This window comes from Alnus glutinosa, chromosome 5 (genome assembly GCF_958979055.1).
Source record: "Alnus glutinosa chromosome 5, dhAlnGlut1.1, whole genome shotgun sequence".
NCBI lineage: Eukaryota > Viridiplantae > Streptophyta > Magnoliopsida > Fagales > Betulaceae > Alnus > Alnus glutinosa.
The window spans coordinates 10,365,422-10,389,402 of record NC_084890.1 but is presented as its reverse complement, the minus strand read 5'-3'; the positions used below and the strand labels follow the sequence as shown (position 1 = coordinate 10,389,402).

Genomic DNA, 23,981 nt, shown 5'->3' with positions numbered 1-23,981 from the left:
TCTTCCCTAAGATTGGGAGGTGGAATAACATAAGATTGAATTTAACAATAGAAAGATAAGATAAGATAAGATGAAATTCCAGTATATTACTTGACGTATTTGAAAATATGATGGACTGATCAGGTACTGCTAACACGGATGAACAAAGTAGATGAAGGTCTACGATAAGAATAGACCTTTGCATTGAAGCAGAAAAATGGAAATGGAAATGATGTGGATGGTAAAAGTCAGATAGAAGATCATATAAGTTAAGGTGTTATGGCAAGATGATAGAAAGAAAATATAAATTATTTTTCCTATGTCATTAGACTTAGGATTTAGTAATTAAAAATCTTCCCTTAATATAAACTTTGTGCGATATAAGGTTTATGAATTTCGAGGATGAAATTCTGTTAAGGGGGAAGGGATGTAATACCCCGTATGTTGAGATATTAAAATTTGGCTAAATATAATAGATCGATCGATTATTTTATAGTGTAAAAAGTAGATCGATCGACTTACTGTTCAAGTGCATCGATCGACCTACTGTTCAAGTGGATTGATCGACATAAAAGTAGATTGATCGACACACTGTCCAAGTAGATCGATCGACTTAGAAATCGATCTATCGACTTTCTGCAGAAAATAGATTCATGTACCGAATCATCTAGGATTCGATTTTAATTACCAAATCTCCCAAAATCTCCGTCTCAGCCGTTGGATACGATCATTTTAGAGTGATATGGGCCGTCCATTTCACTATATAAGGAGCCCATTTCTTCCCCTTCACAATCACTCATCCTCTCTCAAATTCTCCCTCAATCTCTCTCAAATTCAGTTCTCTCTCTTGGTTTGGGTCCAGCACCAATAAGAAGAGAAGATCAGAAGGTAAATCTCTCTCTAATTCTCTTTTTCTCTCTCTTTCTCCATCTCTCTTGTTCGTGGGCACTTGCAGTAGATAAAAGTGAAGAAGAAAAAGAAGAAGAAAGAAGAAGAAGGAAAAAGAAGAAAAGAAAGGGAAAAAGAAAAAAGAAAGAAAAATGATATTTGGATTTTAATTAAAGTTTTGTTTTAATATTGTTGATTATGTGAGTTTTTAATCTAACATTTTTAAGTTGTGGTTTAAACAGGGTATTCAAAGCGGAGTTATTATATATAAAAATACGTCGTTATAATGGCCGAATTAAAAGTTACTATTTTACAAAAGCGTCGTTACGCTGCTAAAATATTTTTAAGTATTTTTATGCATTCAATATATTAATGCCGTTGTTCTGCCCAATTTTATAAAAAGATAAAATTATTTTATAACTATGGCAATTAGTTATATTAATTGATATGTTTAAAAAGAAATATTATGCTAATATGATTTAAAAGTGAAAAGGGCAATTTTTATTAAAAAGGGATGTTTTGGCCATTATTTATAAATGCTATTATAATGCCCGCATGAAATATGCGCATTATAATTAATCCATTCTATATGCCGTTATAATGTCCAAATGACATTACATTATTTAGAAATCAAAAGCGATAAAAAAAGAATATCAATATTTTTGTGCCATCAATTTTATTAATACAAAATGATTATTTTATTGGTTGGTATAAAATATAATGATAAGGTTATATTTATATAACTATTATATGCATAGCCGTTGTGATGTCCGGATAAATAACGATTTGAAATAAAGAAATAAGTAGATTTACCTAGTATTATTTACTAGTCTATTAATGCATGGGTATAATTATGCAGCTTCTGGGGATAATCTTTGGAGCGGAAATGGTAAGTATCTCTATACTTACTGAGGATGAAGCTGGTTGACTTTTCCTATAATATTATATTTACTGCTTTATTTACTTGTTTGCACATGTGACTTTGCACATTTTATTATTTTAATAATCTGTTTAATAACAAGTTGTGGATCCAGATCCACAGTGGTACATGATGATTCACTAGTGGCCCAGATACAATGAATGTAGAAGTACCGAAAAAGAGAATAATAAATATAAAAACTGGTGTACCCAGGTCACCAGGGAAGACCTAGGTTTCTAGAAGCCTAGGCCCCCAAAGAATATAATTAAAACTTAAGTGAGGAAGCACAGGCTTCAAATAAGACGTTAACTGTGCCTAGGCCAACAGAGGAGTGGAAAAAGGAAAATACCTAAAACTCTGCATTTAAAACTATCATATTATTGCTTTGTAGTTACGTTTGTATTCGATATATGACTATGATTAGCTACCATGGATCATATATTGTGTATACATGTGATTACAAAGCCATATTTGCATTATGTTGCATTTATTAAATAAAACAGCATTCATTATATTATTGGAAACAGCGGACTCACTTAGGGTATTTTGTGTTATTGTTTCTATATATATATATATATATATATATATATATATATATATATATATATATATATATATATATATATATATATATGTTGGTGCAGGTTTTATAGATGAAGATTAGAGCTTAAAAGATTTTAAAGCTAAGGACACATAGATTGTATTCTATTTGTAGTCTTCTGTGTTTATAACATTTTATGTTGAGAAGATTGCTAAAATTTCCATGTATTCTTTTGTGTCACTATTGACACTTGTTTCCATGTATTTATTCTAAGTATTTTAATAGATGTCTAGAAGTATTTCAGTTAAAAGCTCTGATGTGTTATTTAAATTCCAAGTCTGTTAGATATATTATATTCCGCTGCCAAGTCTTAACTCTGACGATGTCGTAACGTCACGTGAAAATTTAAAATTTTCACTTACGCCTTTTTGTAAAAGGCGGGGCGTTACAATAGGCGGCTACTCGGATCCTTGCTTCTTCATGCTTCTCATGCAAAAGGTCGAGACGAAGGTTGATTCCTGCATCGTTAGGGCCGGGATTGTAATGCTGGATTCGTAAATTGGGAGAGCCAATCTCGGCCAAGATGACAGATTCGGTTCTAAATGTAAGAGAATAAGGTGTCTCTCTTGAGGTGGTCCAGTATGACCATAACACTTCCGAGATGTATTCGACCCATCCTCCTTTTCTGCAGGGCAGCTTTTTTTTTCAGTTTCTTCATCAGAGTCTTGTTAGTTGCATCCACTTGTCCATTGGCTTGGGGATGACTTACTGTGGAGAAGTAGTTTTGAATCTTGAGCTCAGCACATCAGTCTCGCAGAATGGTTTGCAATTGAATTGCATGCCATTGTCGGTAACCAAGGCATGGGGTATTCCGTACCAACATACTACTGACTACCATAAGAAATTCTTCATGGCCCCGGTAGTGATCGTTGCTAAGGGCTCCACTTCTACCCATTTGGTGAAGTGATCGACAACAACTATGAGGAATCTACAATTTCCCTTTCTCGGGGGAATGTGCCCGACAATATCATCCCTCATTGGGCAAAGAGCCAGGTTGAAGAGATGCTGCTCAACTCTGCTAGAGGACTCCTATTGTAACACCCCGCCTTTTACAAAAAGGCGTAAGTGGTTATTTTTATTAAGCCACATGACATTACTAATTTTTAACTTCAAGGGAATAATAAAAATATAAAAATTGGATTATGTTTAATTTACTTAAAATTTGGCTTCTTTTTTTTTTTCTTTTTATCTTTTTTAATATGAAGTAATACATACTACATAGATGATCATTTAGACAAGAGGACATGGACTTATATTTTTGAATTTCATATATATATATATATATAAAATAAAATAATTTGCATATCTTGCCTTGGTTGTTTCATTTGATAGGTATTCCAATGATTTTTGAGGTACTTATCTTGAGATTAAATTGAAACCTCATGATTATATGTTAATTTCACTTTACACTTTTGAGAACATGTGATGTCTTAATTGTCCATTTATGAGTGATTTGATGTTGGATCCCTTGTTAATGTTGATGATGGTGTTTGTCTTTTTAAGCATGCTCATGATGTACAAACCATGGTTTGTGTAAAAAGTCTTTCTTGTTGACAACATAGTGCTTCAATGTTTGTGGGTATCATTTCTGGCAAACCCTCACGAGACTTCACTCGTCCACTATGGAGTCCTAGGGGTTTAAAAGGCTTGTTGTCTATGCTAAATGCAATCATCTCTCCCACAAAAGAGGATTTATGTTTCTTGCTTTGATTTTATTTTTCATTTTGTTTTGCCAAGAGATTAGTAAAATGTAAGTTTGAGGGTATTTAATGAGTCATAAATATTGTATATTTGGACCCCTTAATTTACATTAGTTAAACATTTAGCTTTGTTATTTTCTAATGTTTTGGCTAGTTTTTTTGTTTTTGTGTTTTGCATGTCATTGAGAGAAAAATTGTGTTTTCCATGTGTAATTGTAGAGAAGCGAGTAGAGGATGAAAATCAGACAGCACAAAGTGGATTGAGCGACTTTTATTTCGATCGAGCGACAAATCACTCGAGCACAAGCATAATGCGCTCGAGCGCATTCCCCGCACACAACACCCATGCGCTGCGACGCAGAGCCCTGTCGTAGCCCCGAGTGCGCTCGAGCTCACCTAAAGTGCGATTGAGCGCACTTCCTAGATATGCAAAAACCCTAGCTAGCTCTATAAATACCCCCCTTTCTCATTTCTTTCGGGGAGAGGCTGCTTGGAGAGGGCCTTAGGCGCCGTTTTCTCTTGTTTTTAGGGTTCTTGGGTGACTTTCACCTAGAACTTCCATATTTTTTAAGTTCCTTTGATTTTTAATGGATTATTGTTGTTTATTTATGCTTTCTTTAGTTATGTGTAGCTAAAATTTCATCTAGGGTTGAGGACGAAGCCTCACCATTGAAGAGAAACAATGTTTTCATGCTAGTTTATTCTATTTGATTTTATGGGCTTTTTATTTCAAAATGCTCTACTTCCATTTGATTATTGAAATGATTTTTGAGTATCTTTTATGATTTGTTATTTGAATGGGTACAATGGATGATTTGATTTCAAATGGAAAGAGGATATCCATTGTGATTTGTTCTTTGAATGGGTACAAGTGATGATTTGAGGTTGTTTCACTTAATTGATTGCTTGGGTTTTATTTATCAAAACGTTGGGTATTCATTGTGTTTTGTTCAACGGGTACATTTGATGATCTGGCGAAAAACCGGGTATCCATTGTGATTTGTTCTTTGAATGGGTACAATGGATGATTTGGAGAACACTGGATATCTTTTGTGATTTGTGTAAAGAACGGATTCATTGAATGATTCAAACGATGTTTGAAGCAAAGTAGAGCATACCTAAGATTTGTATGGTGAGAACTTCAAATCGGTGTAGATGAGCATGAGAATATATTGCTGTGATTTGGTGGGTGTGGATTCTTGAACCTTAGAACCCTATCTTTTGTTTTCTTGAGCTTATGTTTTTATTTGGTTAAAAATATCTAAATTTGGGACTAGGTTAAAATATGATTAGTTTGAATAGATATTAATTTTCGCAACACAATTCCCTGTGGGATTGACCTCACACTTGCAAAACGCTATATTGCAAACAATTCGTGCACTTACGAGTTAAATAAATTTGCACAACAATATTCATACTTTAATTCCTACTTTAAATAAATAAATAAATAAATAAATTTGGCCTCCTCCCATTAAAATGTTTGGCTTGGTCCCTGAGAGGAAGGGAATGTCGAAGTGGGTAAAGACGACCATGATACTTGTCCTGGAGAGATCGCACATGCTAAAGACCTGGCCCACAAAGGCGGGCCTATTGCTCTTGTCGATCTTGACCGTACAGTGGAACACAGAAGAGGAGCTTGAATCATACACCGCCCTTGACTTTAGCATTAAGGCTTGGCGGCTCCTTGAACAAGTCAAATTTTGCTTATTTCCATAACTTCATTTCAAACATTTCAAGACCTTTTTTCTATTTCAAACTGAGCACTTAGACATTCTGTAACGTCCCAACTTTTTTTAATATATATATATATAAGTGGTGATATTTGATCCACCACGTAACATTATTATATCGGAGACAGTAAAATATCAAAGCGGAATATTTTTTTCTTCTTCTTTAAAACAATTGGTAACCCTCACATAAACCTCAATTAAATAATTATAAAAACAGTTTCTTACATAGTAAATATACACCAGAGCATTAATTACACATAAGCGACATAATAACAAATACAAATAAAGCATTCATACACAACATAGCAAACTTGTACATAGTAAGAAAAAATAGATACATAGCAAAAGACAGACTAAATATAATAGTCCCTCATAGAGAGGCAACAAATAGCCTCATTCATAGATCAGGATCGGCATATGAATCCTAACCGACCTGATCTTCCTCCTCCATACCCACAAATCCATCTATGTGATTGTGGATATTACTACAATGACATATGCAATTAAGTGAGTCAACTATTTCAACAATATGAGGGTTACTAATTTCTTTAGGACCACATAATAAGAAAATATCATCCTCGTATAGTTACACTATCAACTAATTAATAGAAACCATGAACATAGCGGATAAGATAAACATTGAATAGTTAAATATATATGACATTTTGCTACGTGGCTACAGTAACTACAGTAACCGGAACTGTAGCCACGTCGCGATTTAGCTACATGGTAGATTACCCACGTTGCGATTTCGCCACGTGGGTAATCTACCACGTAGCTAAATGTACTGTGTTAGTAATTTGCTATGTGGATTATTGCCGCGTCGCCAGTTAGCCACGTGGTTAATTTATTCATATTAAAAAAATAATAATAATAATAAAAATTAGGTTTAAAATTTTAGCCACGTGATTTATTGGCCACGTCGTCAATTGGCTACGTGGCATATAAACCACGTGGCTAATTTATTAAAAAAAATATAATTTTTTTTTTAAAATTTAAAATTTTAGCCACATAGTTTATTGGCCACGTCGCCAATTAGCCACGCGGCAAATAAATCACGTGGCTAATTTATTTTTAAATTTTTAATTTTTTTTTTTTTTTAGGTTTAAAATTTTAACTACATGGTTTATTGGCCACGTGGCACATAAACCACAGGCTAATTTATTAAAATTATTTTAATTTTTTTTTTAAGATTTAAAATTTTAGTCACGTAATTTATTGGCCATGTGGCACATAAACCACGTGGCTAATTTATTAAAATTATTTTAATTTTTATTTTTTAGATTTAAAATTTTAGCCACGTGGTTTATTGGCTACGTGGCACATAAATCACGTGGCTAATTTATTAAAAATAATTTTTTTTTTTTTTTTTAGCCACGTGGTTTATTGAAAATGTCATCAATTGACCACGTGTCACATAAATCATGTGGCTAATTTATTAAAATTTTAGGCACGTGGTTTATTGGCCACGTGGCTAATTACCATTAATTGCTGATGTTAGTTTGTAATTGGCTATATTCTGTTGGACAAAATCACTTCTTTGTAAAGATGCTTTTTATTAGGGATTCCGCTATTCAGAAGTATTCCAGAAGATTTTGCACAATTTGCAAGTCATAAAATTCGGTTCCCCGCCAGCCGTCCGGACGACGTGTCATACCGTCCGGATGCCCAGCTGTCCAATGCATCAACCATCCAGACGACGTGACATACCGTCCGAATGCACATAACACTAAAGCATCATCCGTCCGGACGACGTGGATTCTTGTCCGGACCTTCCTCTGTGTCGAAAAGCTTCGAACTGCTCTAGCTTGCATCAGTCCAGACGTTTCAGCAGCCTGTCCGGACGACTCTCAATGTTTGACCAAGCTTCAGATTTTCTTTCCAAAATCAAATATGGGAAGATTGCCGCAACAGTCTGGACGACGTGGATTCCCGTCCGGACGCCAATCTACCATGGTCCGAATGCACGTATAACAGATATGGAAATTGCGTGTAGTAGATCACCCGTCCGGATGGCCATCCTCCTGGTTTGGACGCCCGAAGCCTTTATAAGGAAATTACTTGCAGCGGACATGCGACCGTCTGGACGACTGGGCAACACCGTCTGGACGCGACTCTCAAACAGGAAAGGTTTTCAGCAAAATTTTTGAATTTCGGTCGCACAGTTATCCGTCTGGACGGCACCCAGCTTTATCAAACCAGACACTCATTTGAGTCCTTAGCCTATAAATAGAGGCCCCTGTGCTTGAGAATTGTAAGAATTCGGTATTGAATTCTACTAGTGCTTAAAAAGTTATATTGTGAGGTTATTGAGCTGAGTTGATCTCTCTGAAGCCGTTGCTGTGTGTGCTGTTGCTGTGATTAAACTGAAGTCTATCTTAGGGGTTGGCCCTAAGGTAAAGGATTCCATTGAAGACCCCTTCAGAGTTGGTTGGGAGGCGTTCGTGTTGGGTTACACGTTAGAGAGCAAGGTACGACCACTGCATCAGGGGTATGTGTGTATTACTACTTTGTATCTAGTCTTGTCTTTTGAATAGTGGATATCCTGAGTTTGGCTGCCCCGGAGTGGTTTTTCTCTTAATTGAGTTTCCACTTCATCAACAAAATATTTCTCTCCTTTAATTCCGCATTTAATATTTTGTTACACACTGTTCACACACACTTGTTAAAATTAGAAGTCCAGTAATTTTCAGCTAAAACTTCCCTCCAACCCATTTCTAATTTCCCTCCTCTTTAATTAGCTCTCTCTTTCTTACTTTTTCTAATTCCCCCCCTTTTTTTTTCACTTCCCCGTCTCCTTTTAACTATTCTTTTCATTTTTCTCTTCTTTTTTCTTCTTTCTTCCCCTTTTTCCCATGCAGGCCTTTCCTTCTTCTCCGTTTTTTTTTTTTTTTTCCTTTTCTTCACACAGAGAGGGAGATGGAAGAGGGAGACTGAGAGAGCTGGAAAGAGAGAACTGGAGCGATTCTGAGAGAGAGCAGTGGTTGATGACGGCGTCGGAGTCCGGAGGGTCACGGCCCGATGCCGGTGAAGCCAAGGGGGTGTTTTTCCAGTGTTTTTTGTTTTTTTGGTAGTTTCATTTCGCTCCATCTCCGGTAAACATGCATCTCTACCAATAAAACAGGAACGACGACGTGGTGATTTTTGATTTTTGTTGGTGATTTTTTTTTGTGTTTTTTGGTGATTTTTGGTGATGCAATCAACGAAGGATTTTTGGGGGATTTTTTGGATTGGATTTCATGGAGGAAGGAAGGGCAAGATTTTGCCGGCCTTGAAGAAGTTTCCGGCGAGGAAAAAAAAAGAGGTTTTTGGCGAGGGTCAGGAAGAAAATACCGGCGAGAAAAAAAGAAAAAAGAAGAATAGAAATTAATTTCTGTTCTAATATGATTTTAGCGACGTGGGTTGGTTCCAAGTGGCTAAAAGTGCCTCTTTTTGTATTTTTTTTCAATAAATAAATAAAAATAAAATGCATTTACCGACTTGTGAGTGGCATGTGGCTAAAAGCTACGTGACTAACTGCATGTGGCTAAATATAAAGTTATTTGTAGTGATATGATATAACTTTATGTCTATATATATATAAACATTTTGTGGTCCATAGTATATATATATATATATATAGACACACACACATTTATAAAGCAATGATGTGATGTAATGCTAGTTTTCTATACATAATCTTATTTCTTTTATTTCACTCCATTGGTTTAGAGCCGACACTCCCACTATTCCAGCCGACTGAAAGTATATGGTCGCAGTCTTATTATTATTAAATCTTTCGCGGGAGCCTAAAGTCCCACTGGTAGCCTGCTACTCACCAAATTTGTTATTAACATATTCATTTGTCACAACAATAAACACAATATGCATTATCTCATTCACATACATACACTAAAACAAATATGCAATTATTATATTATGGAAATCAATATTATATCTCAGTAAGTAATTTATACTTATAACTTCAAAGTTTTCGTAGAGTATCCAAACAAGTGATTAGTGCAACACAATTTTGTACATGTGAAAGTGAACTAGAATAAATCGTTAACAGCTTATTTTAACATTTTCGTTACTTTTGACTTTTAAACAACTTAACATAGCCTCCTAATACCACTTGGGGCATATGAGGACATATAAAAATATATAGGTAGTACTACCACATATTTTTATACGGGTATTTTTACGACATTTACATAGTTAATGCTTAAAAATATTTTTAAAGTAAAACAGTCATTACTTCAGCATTAGTATGCTAAAAGCTTAATTCTTTTTGTATTAAAAAAAGACATTGTAAACACATTAGTATAGACAATGGGTATATTATTTTAAAAACATACGGATGGCATAACGGCATAAATATAAATATTTTCTATCATATTCTTTATAAAATTTGGCAGAATAACGACGTTTACTAAATAATGCCTAAAAACGTTTTAAAATTTTGGACAGCGTAATTGCACATTTATGGAATAGCCAATTAAATTTAGGCATCATAATGGTGTTTTGGTAAATAAATACACAACTTTTGAAGATAATTTTTAAAACACCAATTTAGGCACATAATTAAGCTTAAACTATGTTTCTTTTAATAGATGAGGCCCAAGAATTAAAATATTTAATTGAAATAGGGATGAATGATGGAGTCTGAGTTTGAACTCATGACTTTTGGATTTGATACCATATTAAATCACGATTTATCCAAAAAGATTAAGTTGATATCTAAGAAGAAATAAATTTAATAATTTAATCAATACTTTAACATTCTCCCTCACGTGTTGGCTCAAACTCTCTTTTAATAGGTCAGACCCAACACGTTGAAATATTTAATTGAAATTAAGAGGTAAATGAAAGAGACATGGTTTGAACTTAGGGCCTCTGCTCTGATACCATGTTAAATTACCACTTATCATCGTCACCACTTGCCTCAAAAGCTTAATTATCTGATAGGAATGAGTAAGTTTAATCATTTAATGAATACTTTAACAACAGTGTCACAATTCATCAGCCTTTAATTTATTTTAACAAGAGCTGGTATAAAGGGTAATGAATATTACCAAATCAATAGAGTGAAATAGGGTGAAATGGAGGTAAAATACCATATCAATCATGCCGATAGGTATCCGCTATCCGCAAACAGTTAATGGGCATATTTTGAAAGCTTTTAAAAATAATTTTGACCAATTTTTAAGTTTTTGGGTTTGTTTTGTAAATATAATACAACACCGAAAATATGTAGAACTGACAAAAAAAAAAATTAATGATGGATATGACCTCAAAATATTTATAATAAACAATGTTTACAAGAAACGTCTTTATATATATATTTCAATGAGTATAACAATCAAATTAACAAACATAAATACTAATAAAAAAATATAAATTACAAATTATGTTACTAATAAAAAAATATAAATTACAAATTCAACATAAATTGTCTCTAAATATAACATTCAGAAGGACAAGTGAATGTTGATATTACTGTAGATAAGTGTCGGTGGAGTCCAATGAGTTTTGGGGGAGTATACGGTGGATCAGGAGCTCAATTTAATTTTTGGAATTGTGTTGGGTACCATTTTCTATGATATTTATGATTGTTTTACAAGCTGTGGGTGTACTCCAGTTTCCAGTCATTATTAATTCTGGACCTGTATTGGGTACGACAGTCTCCAATCTCCGGTCAAGAAACAACACATGTTTTTTTTTTTTTTTGAAAAGCAACACGTGTTTTGCTATACAGGAGTACACAATAATAGCCACATGGCCCGAGTAATCATAGACGTCATTACTCCATGGACCATATATACATATAATGAAACAAACAGGCAAAATCGTTCAACCAATGATCACCACATATTTCAAATTTTTGCAGCCGCGTCTTTTTCTATGGCATTATCTCAACTATGACTTAGATATTGCTCTTTTTTTCTTTTTCTTTTTACTTTTTTTTTTTTTTTTAAAATCGTTCAACCAATGATCACCACATATTTCAAATTTTTGCAGCCGTGTCTTTTTCTATGGCATTATCTCAACTATGACTTAGATATTGCTCTTTTTTTCTTTTTCTTTTTCTTTTTTTTTTTTTAAAAAAAAAAAAGTAAATAATGCTCTTTATTTGGTGCTATTCAAGTCTCTCAACATATCAACAAGATTTCTATAAAATATTTTGAAAGTTGAATAAAAAAAATTAATGCAATTGATTGATTGGGTTTTTAGTAACTAACCTATTTTCGTTTTTGTTTTTTATATTATTGATCAGATATGGAATAATTTTAAGAACTTGAATAGTAAGTTATTGAGAAATAATGAAATTGGAGAATAAGAGAGAAATTCAAATTTGAATAAGACTTGAATAGGGAAATTGAGATTAAAAAAAAAAAAGGAAACTTATAAAGAGTAGAATTTGTAATTGAATAAAATATTTAGAGATTTTCCATCTTCTTAACATTTTTTTTTCATTCTATTTTGAACGTTGGCCTCAATCATAAATGCTCAATTTTTAAACGTTGTGTGTGTACTAAAGTAACACACGTAAAAGTGAGAGAAAAAAAAATCTTAATTAAATAATATTGACGGTAATTAAATAAGATATTTAGAGACTTTTCATCTTCTTAGCAGTTTTTTTTTTTCATTCTATTTTGAACCTTGACTCAATCACAAATACACTGTTTTTGAACAGTGTGTATGTGTACTGAAGCAACACATGTAAGAAAGAGAGAAAAAAAAAATAAATTAAAAAAAAAAAAACCACCTATCTCATGCAATGATATTAGTGCCTTTCTTCAATATTTTTTTACCATAATTTTGTGCCTTAATTAAAGAATATTGATAATAATTAAGGCCTCAATTTTATTTTATTTTTTTTGAAAATAAATCTCCATTAATAGTTCTTAATTGCAGGCTTTATTAAATTGGGGGCCTTAGGCGGCCACCTAGTCCACCTAAGGCTCCACCTAATCCGCCTAAGGCTCCAGCCGGCCCAGAGATCAGTCCTCCTTGTTTGCAAAATTATGGCGAAGCCTTAGCTGCTCGCTTAGCAATTTCTCTTGCCACCTCTCTTAATCTTGAGAATTTTATCATAGAGGGTGACTTTCAATTTGTTATTCTGTCTTTGCAACATCCTTAGAATATGCTTAATTGGCGCATCTCATCTGTTATTTTTGATATTATTGATTCCCTTCCAGTCTCCATCTCCTGGAGTACTAGAAAAGTCAATAGAAGTACAAACTTGTGTGCCCATTTAGTGACACATTGGGCTGCAGCCAGATCTTTTTCTGGCCGCATTCCCACTGCTCCCACTCCCCCTCCCTCAATCCCTAGTGAAAAATAATGACTCCTAAATAATCAACCGCAACTAAACATGCAGCCAAAATATAAAAGCAGAAAAGCAATAGACACAGATATTTTGGTTACAAAATGGAAACTCTTTACACCAAAGAGAAAAACTACTCCGGGGTAGCCAAAACCAAGAAATCGACTAACAGAAGAAATAACTAGTTTCAAGATAGTAGTACTCACAATACCCTTGTAGTAGTCGTACATCCCTTGAATTTTAACAAGTACTTATATTTCAGTGTTTCTCTACCAGAACACTGTCTGATGAGTTCTTCAATAGATCCATTTAAATTGAGCTCCTCTCTAATTAGGCTTCAATCGGTTGAACAAATACAAACTGATGAGTGCAAATATTGTATATTTGGACTCCTTAATTTACATTTGTTAAACCTTTAGCTTTGTTATTTTTTAATATTTTTTGTTAGTTTTGGTGTTCTAGTATTTTTGTAGGTGATTGATAAAAAATGATGATCTTTTGGTGAAATTGCAAATAACTGGAAAAACAAGTAAAAGAAGACCAGCAGCCCTTTACGTGAAGACATGTCATGCGGCTAGGTCTCTTGTTTACAATTGTATATGTTGTCTTTTGTTTACAAAATTCACGTGAGCTGGGCAACACACAAAAGACAAGAGATTTCCTTAATAAGGAAAAAATGCAGCACCGAATCACTATATGATTATCTCCAAGAAGAAGCAGGACCCGAGATTAATATTTTTTCCTAGAGTTGCTGGCTGTGCGTGAGAAATAAGAGAGACATGATTCTTTCCATGATAGGCATGCAGCACCGATCGAGGCACATGTCCTCTTCTCACACGCTTTATTCTTGACCTGGGCACCGATCAAATTGAAGTCTCACGTTTCTCTCCGGCCATAACAAGCAGCTGCATGTGGGTGAGGTATATGCACACCGGTGGCGCCAATCAAAAGAGACACACGATTTCTTTCCAAATTAGCAACAGAGATTGAAGAAAGACAGCAGGTGTGCGACGCAAGGAGAATAAAAAATATGAGGAATGCTAGAGCATCTTCTAGTGTTCTCCTGGAATGACATAGATGCAATTTTTTTTATTAAAAAATTGCATCTATGCCATTCCAGAAGAACACTAGAAGAACACCAGAAGATGTTCTAGCATTTCTCAAAAAATATAGCACATAATTTTTCATAAAAAGCAGCACGATTTCAGCTTGCACGTGGCCTGCTGTATATTTTTCCTTAGTATGTGGAGGAGGCGCCGAAAACCCTAGGGATTTGTTGTTATATATATGTTTCTTTTCTTTTCATGTAGAGTGTGTGGGGATGCGCAAGTCTTGAGAAAATTTTTTGTCCCCAACCACACTGAGATCGCCCAGTTGCCACGGCTTCATAGTTTCCGCCATGAATTGTACCATGAAATGATGTGCTCCATCGTAAAATGGTGGAGGGAAAGGTGGTGGTGGTGGTGGGGGTGGTGGAACACCGTCACTAAGATTAAACATTGGTACCTCTGGTTCTGCTTCTCTCTCACTCGGTACACGTTTTCTAGGCGGCATAGTTCTACACCAAGATATTTATCAACTTTTCCAAGTTTATAATATTATTTACTAAGTCTTTTAATTTATAAAGCTTCTACAAGGTTTTTTTTTATCAAGTTTTAATAAGGATTTTATAACCTATAGCTTTGGTATAGATTCAATCTTATTGCCTAAATCCTAGAGACTAGACTCCACTGAGATCAATTCCTAGGGTCCTCTTAGAGCCAAACCTCTTTGATACCATACTGTAACAACTAGACCTTTCTTTTTTTCCAAAGTCGAGACATTACTACTACTACCTTATATAACACATTGAAATATCCTAAACTAATTCTCCAACAAAAAAAAATATGCCGCAACTTCTATTACATAATAAAAGTTATTACAAAATTAACCTTACTATTGAGCATAAGAATATGCTACATGCGGTATAAAAAAAAAAAAATGTAATTTTGTTTCTTAAATTTAGAGAAAATAATTGGATAGCTGGTGTGATTGCTCTGACTAATAGTTTGTCTCTGTCAACTCTTGGACTCCCATGCCGGTTTGAGTCTTTGAGATATGAAGAATAGGGTTAGAGCAACTGGTTTGAGGGAAGAAGGGAGACTGACGTGCGTTAGATTTGAGAGAAAAAAATCTTGTGAGAGGCACGTGATAAAAGACACTTGGCAGCATATTACATAGGTTTGTAAGAATACAGCCCTATCTCTCAATTTCAAATTTCTTTCCTGTAGTGAGTGGCCTGTAACTGGTAACGTGGCTGCTGTGCCGCCTCATTCAGATCAACGTCTTCGACGTAATCGGCGAGTAACTGAACCGATAGCCTCATCTTTTTTCTTCTTATAAGCTCAGTCGCAAAACTCACTCATTACAAAATCTGAACCTGAAAAACACAAAACAGATACCTTCGTTCCCGTACGTGGCTACTACTAGCATACGCCTGTAGCGCCACAACGTCCTCTCGGCATTTTATTGTTAGATTTCCTTCTCCCTAATTCTCCTTGTTCTTTTATTTTCGTTCTTTCATGCATGCATGGCTCGTTTCCTGTTTCGTTGATTCCTTTCTTCTTCTTCTTCTTCTATAAGTAATGATGGATAAAGAAGAATGTAATAAATATGGGAGAATGTTGGCGGAAAAACGATATTTGGAGACCTAGAGCGCACCCCACAGTGTAACGTTAAGGTACCTACCTTTAATGGGTAGTGTTAAAGAAAGCAACGTGAAAAACAAAAGAGATGCATGCACATTTGTTTCTGATATACGTATAGAATCTGCATGAAAATCCCTCGCAAATCAAGTTTATCACGATCCAGAGAAGAATTTAAACCTTTTTTTTTTTTTTTTTTTTTTTTTTTTTTTTTGTGTATGAATCAAAAAATTTTATAAAGCTCAACTAACTACACATGCTAGTAAACACTAGCCCAAAAACCTCAAGTAGAGGACACTATCCAAAACGACCTATACAGTCATTACTACAGGAAAGCAACAAACTTATATCAACAACTTTTGTAAATTCCAACTAATTACAAGCTTTATACATTTATCTAGAATCTTAAAAGATCTCTTAGTAAAGATTCGAGTACGAACTTCTCATGTAATCTATTTAACCATAATCTTCTCAGTTTTCAAATTGCAGTTGTACACCAAAGCATTTCTTTGTTGCCAAAGATAATAAATGCATGCACCTAAACAAAGTTTACCATGATTAGCTTGTAAACCTTTCCTTCGACATGTAGTAATGCTTTAGGTCATAAACTTCTTCCATTCAGACGGAACGTCGGTAAAGAGATACGAAGAATTTAAACTTTCTCCACTAGGACCTCTGATTGACAGATTCGTGGCCTCGCGCCGGCGCACGTAGGTTAGCGATAGTGGGTCAACGAAAATTACTGAATTAAAATATTTTTTTTCTATGGAAAATTAAATTAACAGATATGAGTAATGTATATAATAAATGGTTATAGTATATACTTCGATACAACCGATACGATATGGGAGTAAAATTGAACTTTTAGATTATAAAAGTTGGAGCGAAGTATACGAGAGACATTCTACTAAATAACAAGATTTTACTTGAAATCTTTCGTGCCGAAATCTGAGTTCTTCTTAGTTCACGAAACGGGTAAGTTTCTAATTTCCACCAAGTCTAAGCTTACAATATGCTATAAACAGTTGTGGTGATACCATCTCTCTTCCTGGGAGTGGCCAGAAGCGGCGCAGGTTAACAAGAGCAAAGAAAGTAAAGCAAAAATGATGATAAATGTGAAGAAGTCCACAATGGTGCGGCCGGGAGGGGAAACCCCGAAGCGCGCGCTATGGAACTCGAACCTGGACCTGGTGGTGTCCCGCTTCCACACCCCGAGCGTGTATTTCTACCGGCCAACAGGCGCACCCAACTTCTTTGATGCGAGTGTGCTCAAGGAGGCCCTCAGCAAGGTCCTCGTGCCCTTCTACCCCTTGGCCGGCCGACTCAAGCTGGACGAAGACCGCAGGATCGAGATTGATTGTAATGCCGAGGGCGTGCTCTTCGTTGAGGCCGAGACCGGCTCCGCCCTAGATGATCTCGGCAACTTTGCGCCCACATTGGAGCTCCGGCAGCTCATTCCCGCGGTTGACGATTCTATAGGGATCAGGTCTTTTCCCCTCGTGGTCTTGCAGGTATATACGTGAGGTCTTTTTTTTTTTTTTTTTCTTATTTGTTTTAATGTTTTGTGTTGGATACAACTATTTATTATCTTTATTTAAAGAAATGCTGCATGTTACATTTTCATCTCAAACTCATTTTAGCCTGTTGACACATCATACTTACTAAATCATCACTATTATTATTTGTTTCAAAAGTTTTACTTATTATCATTTATCTTAAAAATTTAAATTGTGTCATTTCTAATAGGTGAGGGCCAATACTTAAAATGTTTAATTAAAATTTAGGGTGAATTATAAAGTTAAACTTCAAACTCATGATCATGTTAAATCACCATTTATCCAAAAAAATTAATTAAGCTGATAACATAAATTTAATTATTTAATCATTATTCATCTCAAAAGGAGTAAGGTAGCCTCTCACTATTTTTTTGAGTTTTTTATTTTAAATTTTTAAAAAATAAATTAAGGTGATAGATCAACTTATCACATGAACAAGGTAATAAAAAATTATATATTTAAATAATGTTCAATTATTACCTTTAGTTTTTAAACTGATTTGGGTACCACAATTAATGCTAAAAACTAAATACAAAACACGTGTTTTGCTTTACAGGAGTACGTACACAATAATAGCCGCATATGTATATATATATATATATATATATATATATATATATATATATATATATATATATATATATATATATCTGGGCAATGGAGTAGTGTGGTCCGGCCGGCCTTTAATTACTGGCTTTAATTTTGGAAGTTGTACTTTTCTGTGGGGGTACGTATAGGGTGACGGGCTGGAATTTATTAACTTTAGCAATTAATTAACCGTGGTTGAGTACAACTTCTGTGATATTTATTATTGTGTTTCTTTTTTTCTCTTTTTTGGTCCGCCTCTAAAAATAAGAGCATTTTCATTTAAAAAAAATTAATGCTCTGTTTGTTTCAATGTAAAATAACTTTTGTCGAAAAATATTTTCGATGAAATCATTTTAAAAAAAAATAATTTTTTCAAAAATGTTTTTCAACATTTGGTTCGCACGAAAAAATTAGAGAAGGAAAAAATGCAACTGTTGCCAGAATCCGGTAACGTCCAGTCGCCGTTGCTAGATTTCGTCGAAGACGTTTGGCTGGATCTGGCCAAAATTGCCTGATTCCGGCCACACTCCTCCGGATCCCAGCCATTTTGACCAAATTCGGCCGGATCCAGGCCATTTTCCAAAAATTAAATGTGCGTACATGGAAGGAGAGTTTAATTTTGAAAAATGATTTACAGTTTTTAAAACCGTAAATCATTTTCCAAAAATTAATAAAGGTTATATGGTCAAACCGAAAATGATTTTTGTTGACCATTATTTTTGCCTCTACCAACTACCGTAAAATGCCGAAATCATTTTTCAGAAATCATTTTACGCCGAAACAAACGGAGCATAAATAAGAGTTATTTCATAATTAAGATGCAATTTTGTTTTGTACGTTTAAAGGTGTGCTTATATGAAATAGTTTTGCTTTATTTCATTTGAGACGATTTTTATTTTTGGCTTTGTTGGTTGAATTTGGCTTATGTGCTATAAAAAAAAGAATAATGATTCAATGCCACCCAAATATACAATTTTTCACCACCTTGCCTATGTGGCAAGGTGGTCCCCCACTACTTTTTGAGTTTTTTTATTTTTTAAAAATAAATTAAGGTGAGAGACCACCTTGCCACATAGACAAGGTGGTGAAAAGTTGTATATTTAGGTGGTAGTGAATCATTACTCTAAAAAAAATTACAGTATAGGTGCTGTCATTTTTTTAATGGAAAATTTTAAATTTATTTTATATTAAAAAAGTGTTCATGAGATAATGGTAAACATTATTTTTATATTTTGATGAAGAGTGTTTTCTGTCTTTTAGAAGTGTTTTATATTTGAAATAGTTTGTTAATATTTTTTTTTTCGAGACATAAAATAAAAGGCTTAACAAAAAAAAAAAAAAAAAGTTTGTTTTCCTGCCACTAATAATATTGGGTATTGAGTATGATGTGAATTAAGGGAAGCGTAGCAATTGTTTGTTGTTAAGTACCTTAATCTCAAAAAATTTAAATTGATAAAAAAAAAAAAAATATAAATACTTACATTATTTTAAAAATTTATTATTTTCCCCGTCCATGTATATAGTACTATAGTTGCTCATCTTTTCTTTCTTTTTTTTTTTTTCTGAATTATTTTAGAGAAAAAAAAAATTCGAGCTAATGAGGTTACGGTGCACTATTATTTATTATAATTAATCAAAAGGTTACTAGATGGGAATAATGATAGAAGGAAGACTTTTGTTTCGGCCCTCTCTTGTCCTTACAAAGATGGAGGGACAAGAGATGGACAAAAGTTTTCTTAGAGAATTACTCGCATAGATGGTGGAAAGTGTTCCATCAAGATAAATCGAGATATAGCTTAACACTAATTATACCATAGTCTATAGCTTAACACAAATGTTACATACATAGCTAATAGCTATAACACAAGCAAGAGATCTAGTAAGATCTAGTAATAGACGATGGGGGAACACCATCACTAAGATTAAAGTCGGTACCTCCGGTTCCGCTTCTCTCACTCGGTACATGTTTTCTAGGCGGCATAGTTCCAAGATATTTATCGACTTTTCCAAGTTTATAATATTATTTACTAAGTAGGTCTTTTAATTTCTAAAGCTTCTACAAGGTTTTTATCAAATTTTAATAAGGATTTTATAAAGATTTTAGAGCCAAACATCTTTGATACCAAACTGTAATAGCCTGACCTTTCTTTTTTTTCCAAAGCTGAGAAATTACTACTATTGCCTTATATAACGCATTAAAATATCCTGAACAAATTCTCAATATATATATATATATATATATATATATATATATATATATATATATATATATATATATATATATATATATATATATCACATACGGCATAAAAAAAAAAAAAAAAAAAAAAAAAAAAAAAAAAATCCAACTATCAAGACAAACTTATCCCAAGTCTACACTCCAAGTTCCTGATATATATATATCTTTTTTCTTGACATTTTCTTTTGCTACACATAATCTTAGTTGTTCACACATGTTAAAGCAAGAAAGCCATTCATAACATCAATAAAACATATGCAATGAAATTTATTTATTTTTCTTTTTCTTTTCTTTGTTCTAATTAACTTTCTAAATAATTGTTCTCTTCATTAATTATAGGCAATCGTTCCTTCATACATTGGGAATCGTCCCTTCTTATAATGGGAATAGTCTCATATACATTATCTTAGTAACTCGTCCCTTTTTATTTTCTTGGGGCTAGCCCTTTTCATCGTTTTAGGGACTCGCCCTTTTTTATTTTCTTAGGGGCTCGCCCCTAGCTATCATCACTATGCATTATCATTTTTCCTTCTTAAATCCATTTATTTCTTTTCGTTAATCATGTTGTAATTGTCAACATTTCATTTCATAAATCTTGATTTAAAAACATCTTAAAACACATTAAACACATCAAAGCTAAATGATCATAAGGCTGTTCATTTGATATCATAAAATATCAAAACATTTTAAAACACATCACACTCATCGAAAGTAAATAACTATATGAATTCATAAAATAAATATTCAGGGTCAAGTTCTTTCGTTATCTTAAGCATGTTGCTATATTCTAATTGTTTATTTCGGCAAAGTAACGATATATCTTGGAGGTCGTAAAGTCACTTGGGCATTATGACGGTCTATTTATGTCATCGCATTGTTATTTGGGCATTATGACCACTAATCGTAATATTTGCTCGTATTTTCATATCGGTATTATTACGACATAAATACAAATATTTTTTTAAAATATTATGATGTTACTTGGGCATTATGATGGACTATTGTAAATTTTCAATTTTATTTGAGCATTACAAATACACTATTATAATTTTTCTATAATAACTTGAATATAACAATATTACACTAGAATATTTAAATCTAATTCTAAAATTCTAAATTGGCCATAATAACGACAAAAATTAAATAACTAAACTTTAAAAATAAAAGAGGTGTTTAAATTAAGAAACTAACGCAACAGTTTTGTGAAAACAACATATTCCTCCAAAAAGCCTCTTATTTCTTCCCTCGCTTTTTCTCTCCTTTCTCTCTCTCCATCGCTTTCTTTCTTCTATTTCTCTTGACAGACCTGTAGAAGGAAGCAAAGGGAGAACATTTGTCCCTCGGTGAAATTTTCAAACCATCGGCTCGTTGCTTTCTCAGGGGGTTCGAACTCGATCGACTCAAATTCGACAAGTATTTATAAAATAAACGAGCTCGAGCTCTAGCTCGTTTAAATTTTCTTTTATTTTCTAAAACCCCAAACAGAGAAAGATTTGAAGTAATGATTAGAACAGTTATATGTGGAGTTTATTCAACTTGCATGCGTGCGTCCACTCACTTCAGTTGACCAATTGAGCTTACCAACTCTATGCTTTTGACATTTTCTCCATGCATGCATGCAGGTAACATATTTTAAATGCGGCGGGGTCTCACTTGGTATCGGTACGCAACACATTCTTGCTGATGGGTTTTCTGGGCTCCACTTTGTGAACACATGGTCAGATATGGCTAGGGGACTTGATCTAACTATTCCACCATTCATAAACCGGTCCCTTCTCCGTGCCCGGAATCCACCTCAACCTGCATTCCAGCACGTTGAATACCAGCCTTCCCCTCCGATGAAAACCCCTCTTCAGTCCATAGTGAGTACAACGGTCTCAATGTTCAAAATAACTAGGGACCAACTGAACGCGCTCAAAGCCAAGTCTAAAGATGGTACCAACACAGTCAACTATAGCTCATATGAGATACTGTCAGGTCACCTGTGGAAATGCGTAAGCAAGGCACGTGAACTTCCCGACGATCAAGAGACCAAATTGTACGTTGCAGTCGATGGACGGTCCAAATTGCGTCCTCCACTCCCGCCTGGTTACTTTGGCAATGCCATCTTCATGGCCACTCCAATAGCTTTAGCAGGTGATCTCCAGTCTAAACCGACGTCGTATGCTGCAAGCAAGATTCACAATGCATTGGCGCGGATGGACGACGAGTATATGAAATCGACGCTTGACTATCTAGAGCTTCAGCCAGACCTATCGGCTCTTGCTCGTGGGGCTCATACTTATCGATGTCCAAATCTTAATATCACTAGCTGGAGCAGGCTGCCAATCCATGATGCTGATTTCGGGTGGGGTAGGCCGATATTCATGGGGCCTGGTGGGATTCCGTACGAGGGGCTGTCGTATATATTACCAAGTCCAACTAATGACGGCAGCTTATCAATTGCTATAGCTCTGCAATCTGCGCATACGAAAGTGTTTGAGAACTTGTTGTATCAATTCTGATCAGGAGATTAAACGCTAGCTTGAAGATCAACTCTTCCTAAGGTGGCTGTACGTGTTTCTTAATTTCCTAGTGCTCTTGTCAATGGGACTTATTTTAATTAGTTGAATATCTAGATTTTAGATTGAAGTGGACTTTGAAACAAGTGTATCTTTGATTTAATAATCTGCCACATTCTGTTAGGGTGTACAACCCTACGCCAGAAGGAGTCTGGAAGACTCTCTTAATTGAGAATAAGAGATATTATCTCATTAGGACTTTAGTAAATTAGTAGTTATATTTCATTAGTTATCTTATATTCATGTATTTCTATTCAAGTCTATTTCTTTCATGTAATCTCTATATAAAGCCATTGAGCTATAAATAAAGCGTATGAGAAAATTATTAAGTATTCAACTCTTGTAGTTGTGACACATGAGAAGAACAACATTGGTGTTGTTTTTATTTTATTTATGCATATGTGTTGTAGTTTTCATTTTCAATAAGGATTTGGTTTTTCCTTTTCCATTATGAATAGATTTTCCTTCTTCCATTTATGCATGTGTTTTAGTTTTCCTTTTCCAATTAGGATTTGTTTAGTTTAGTTTAGTTTAGATTTTGTTTTTGTTTTTTACCTTGTTAAATTAGGGGTGTATCTTAGTCTATATAAGGGATACACACTCAATGGAACAATTCACTTTTTTAGTATCAATAATATTTCAGTCTTCAGAGTTATTCTCTATTTGCTTCATTGGGGCGACTAGACCATTTCTCTTCCCTAACTGTTATTTTTCTTCTTCCTGAGATTCATTTCCAGTATTCAATTATTAAATCTGTTGCTATCAGACGTTGTCAGAATAATCTTATTTCTTCCCCGCGTTAATTGGCAACAGAGCTTAGTGTCTCATTGGGGTAATTTTTCATCAGTTTTCATGACTGATGGTTGTGGTTGGAGTTGATAGGTTCCAAATGAGGTAATCTCCTACCATAAATCTAGTGTACAAGATGTGATGATTGAAGACTTGCAGAAACAGGTTGTGGAGTTAACCCCGTGTCTAGCGACGCAAAACATGGAGATGCATTGCAATATTGACCGTCGCGATTTAGAATCAAATTTCGAGAACCCGTATCACAATCATGCTCTGATTCGGAAACAACGTGTTCAGGATAAGCAGTATGGAGACATAGGATTTAGTGTTGAGCTTTCAGAATTTTATGCCTCTCATTGCCTTGACTGTTGTTAGCTAGTCTCAAGCACATCTCATGTGAAGGAGGGAGATGAATTTGTTGAAGAAATTTTTTTGTAG

At 34.3% G+C, this 23,981-nt stretch overlaps 1 protein-coding gene across 1 annotated transcript; it reads left to right on the top strand.

The window, feature by feature from the left end:
• The first annotated feature begins 16,913 nt into the window (after positions 1 to 16,913).
• Positions 16,914 to 22,697, top strand: LOC133869723 (shikimate O-hydroxycinnamoyltransferase-like). The gene is made up of 2 exons (XM_062306799.1): positions 16,914 to 17,321; positions 21,816 to 22,697. Exons 1-2 carry the CDS (start codon positions 16,914 to 16,916, stop codon positions 22,695 to 22,697), a joined length of 1,290 nt encoding a protein of 429 aa, XP_062162783.1.
• The last annotated feature ends 1,284 nt before the right edge of the window (positions 22,698 to 23,981 follow it).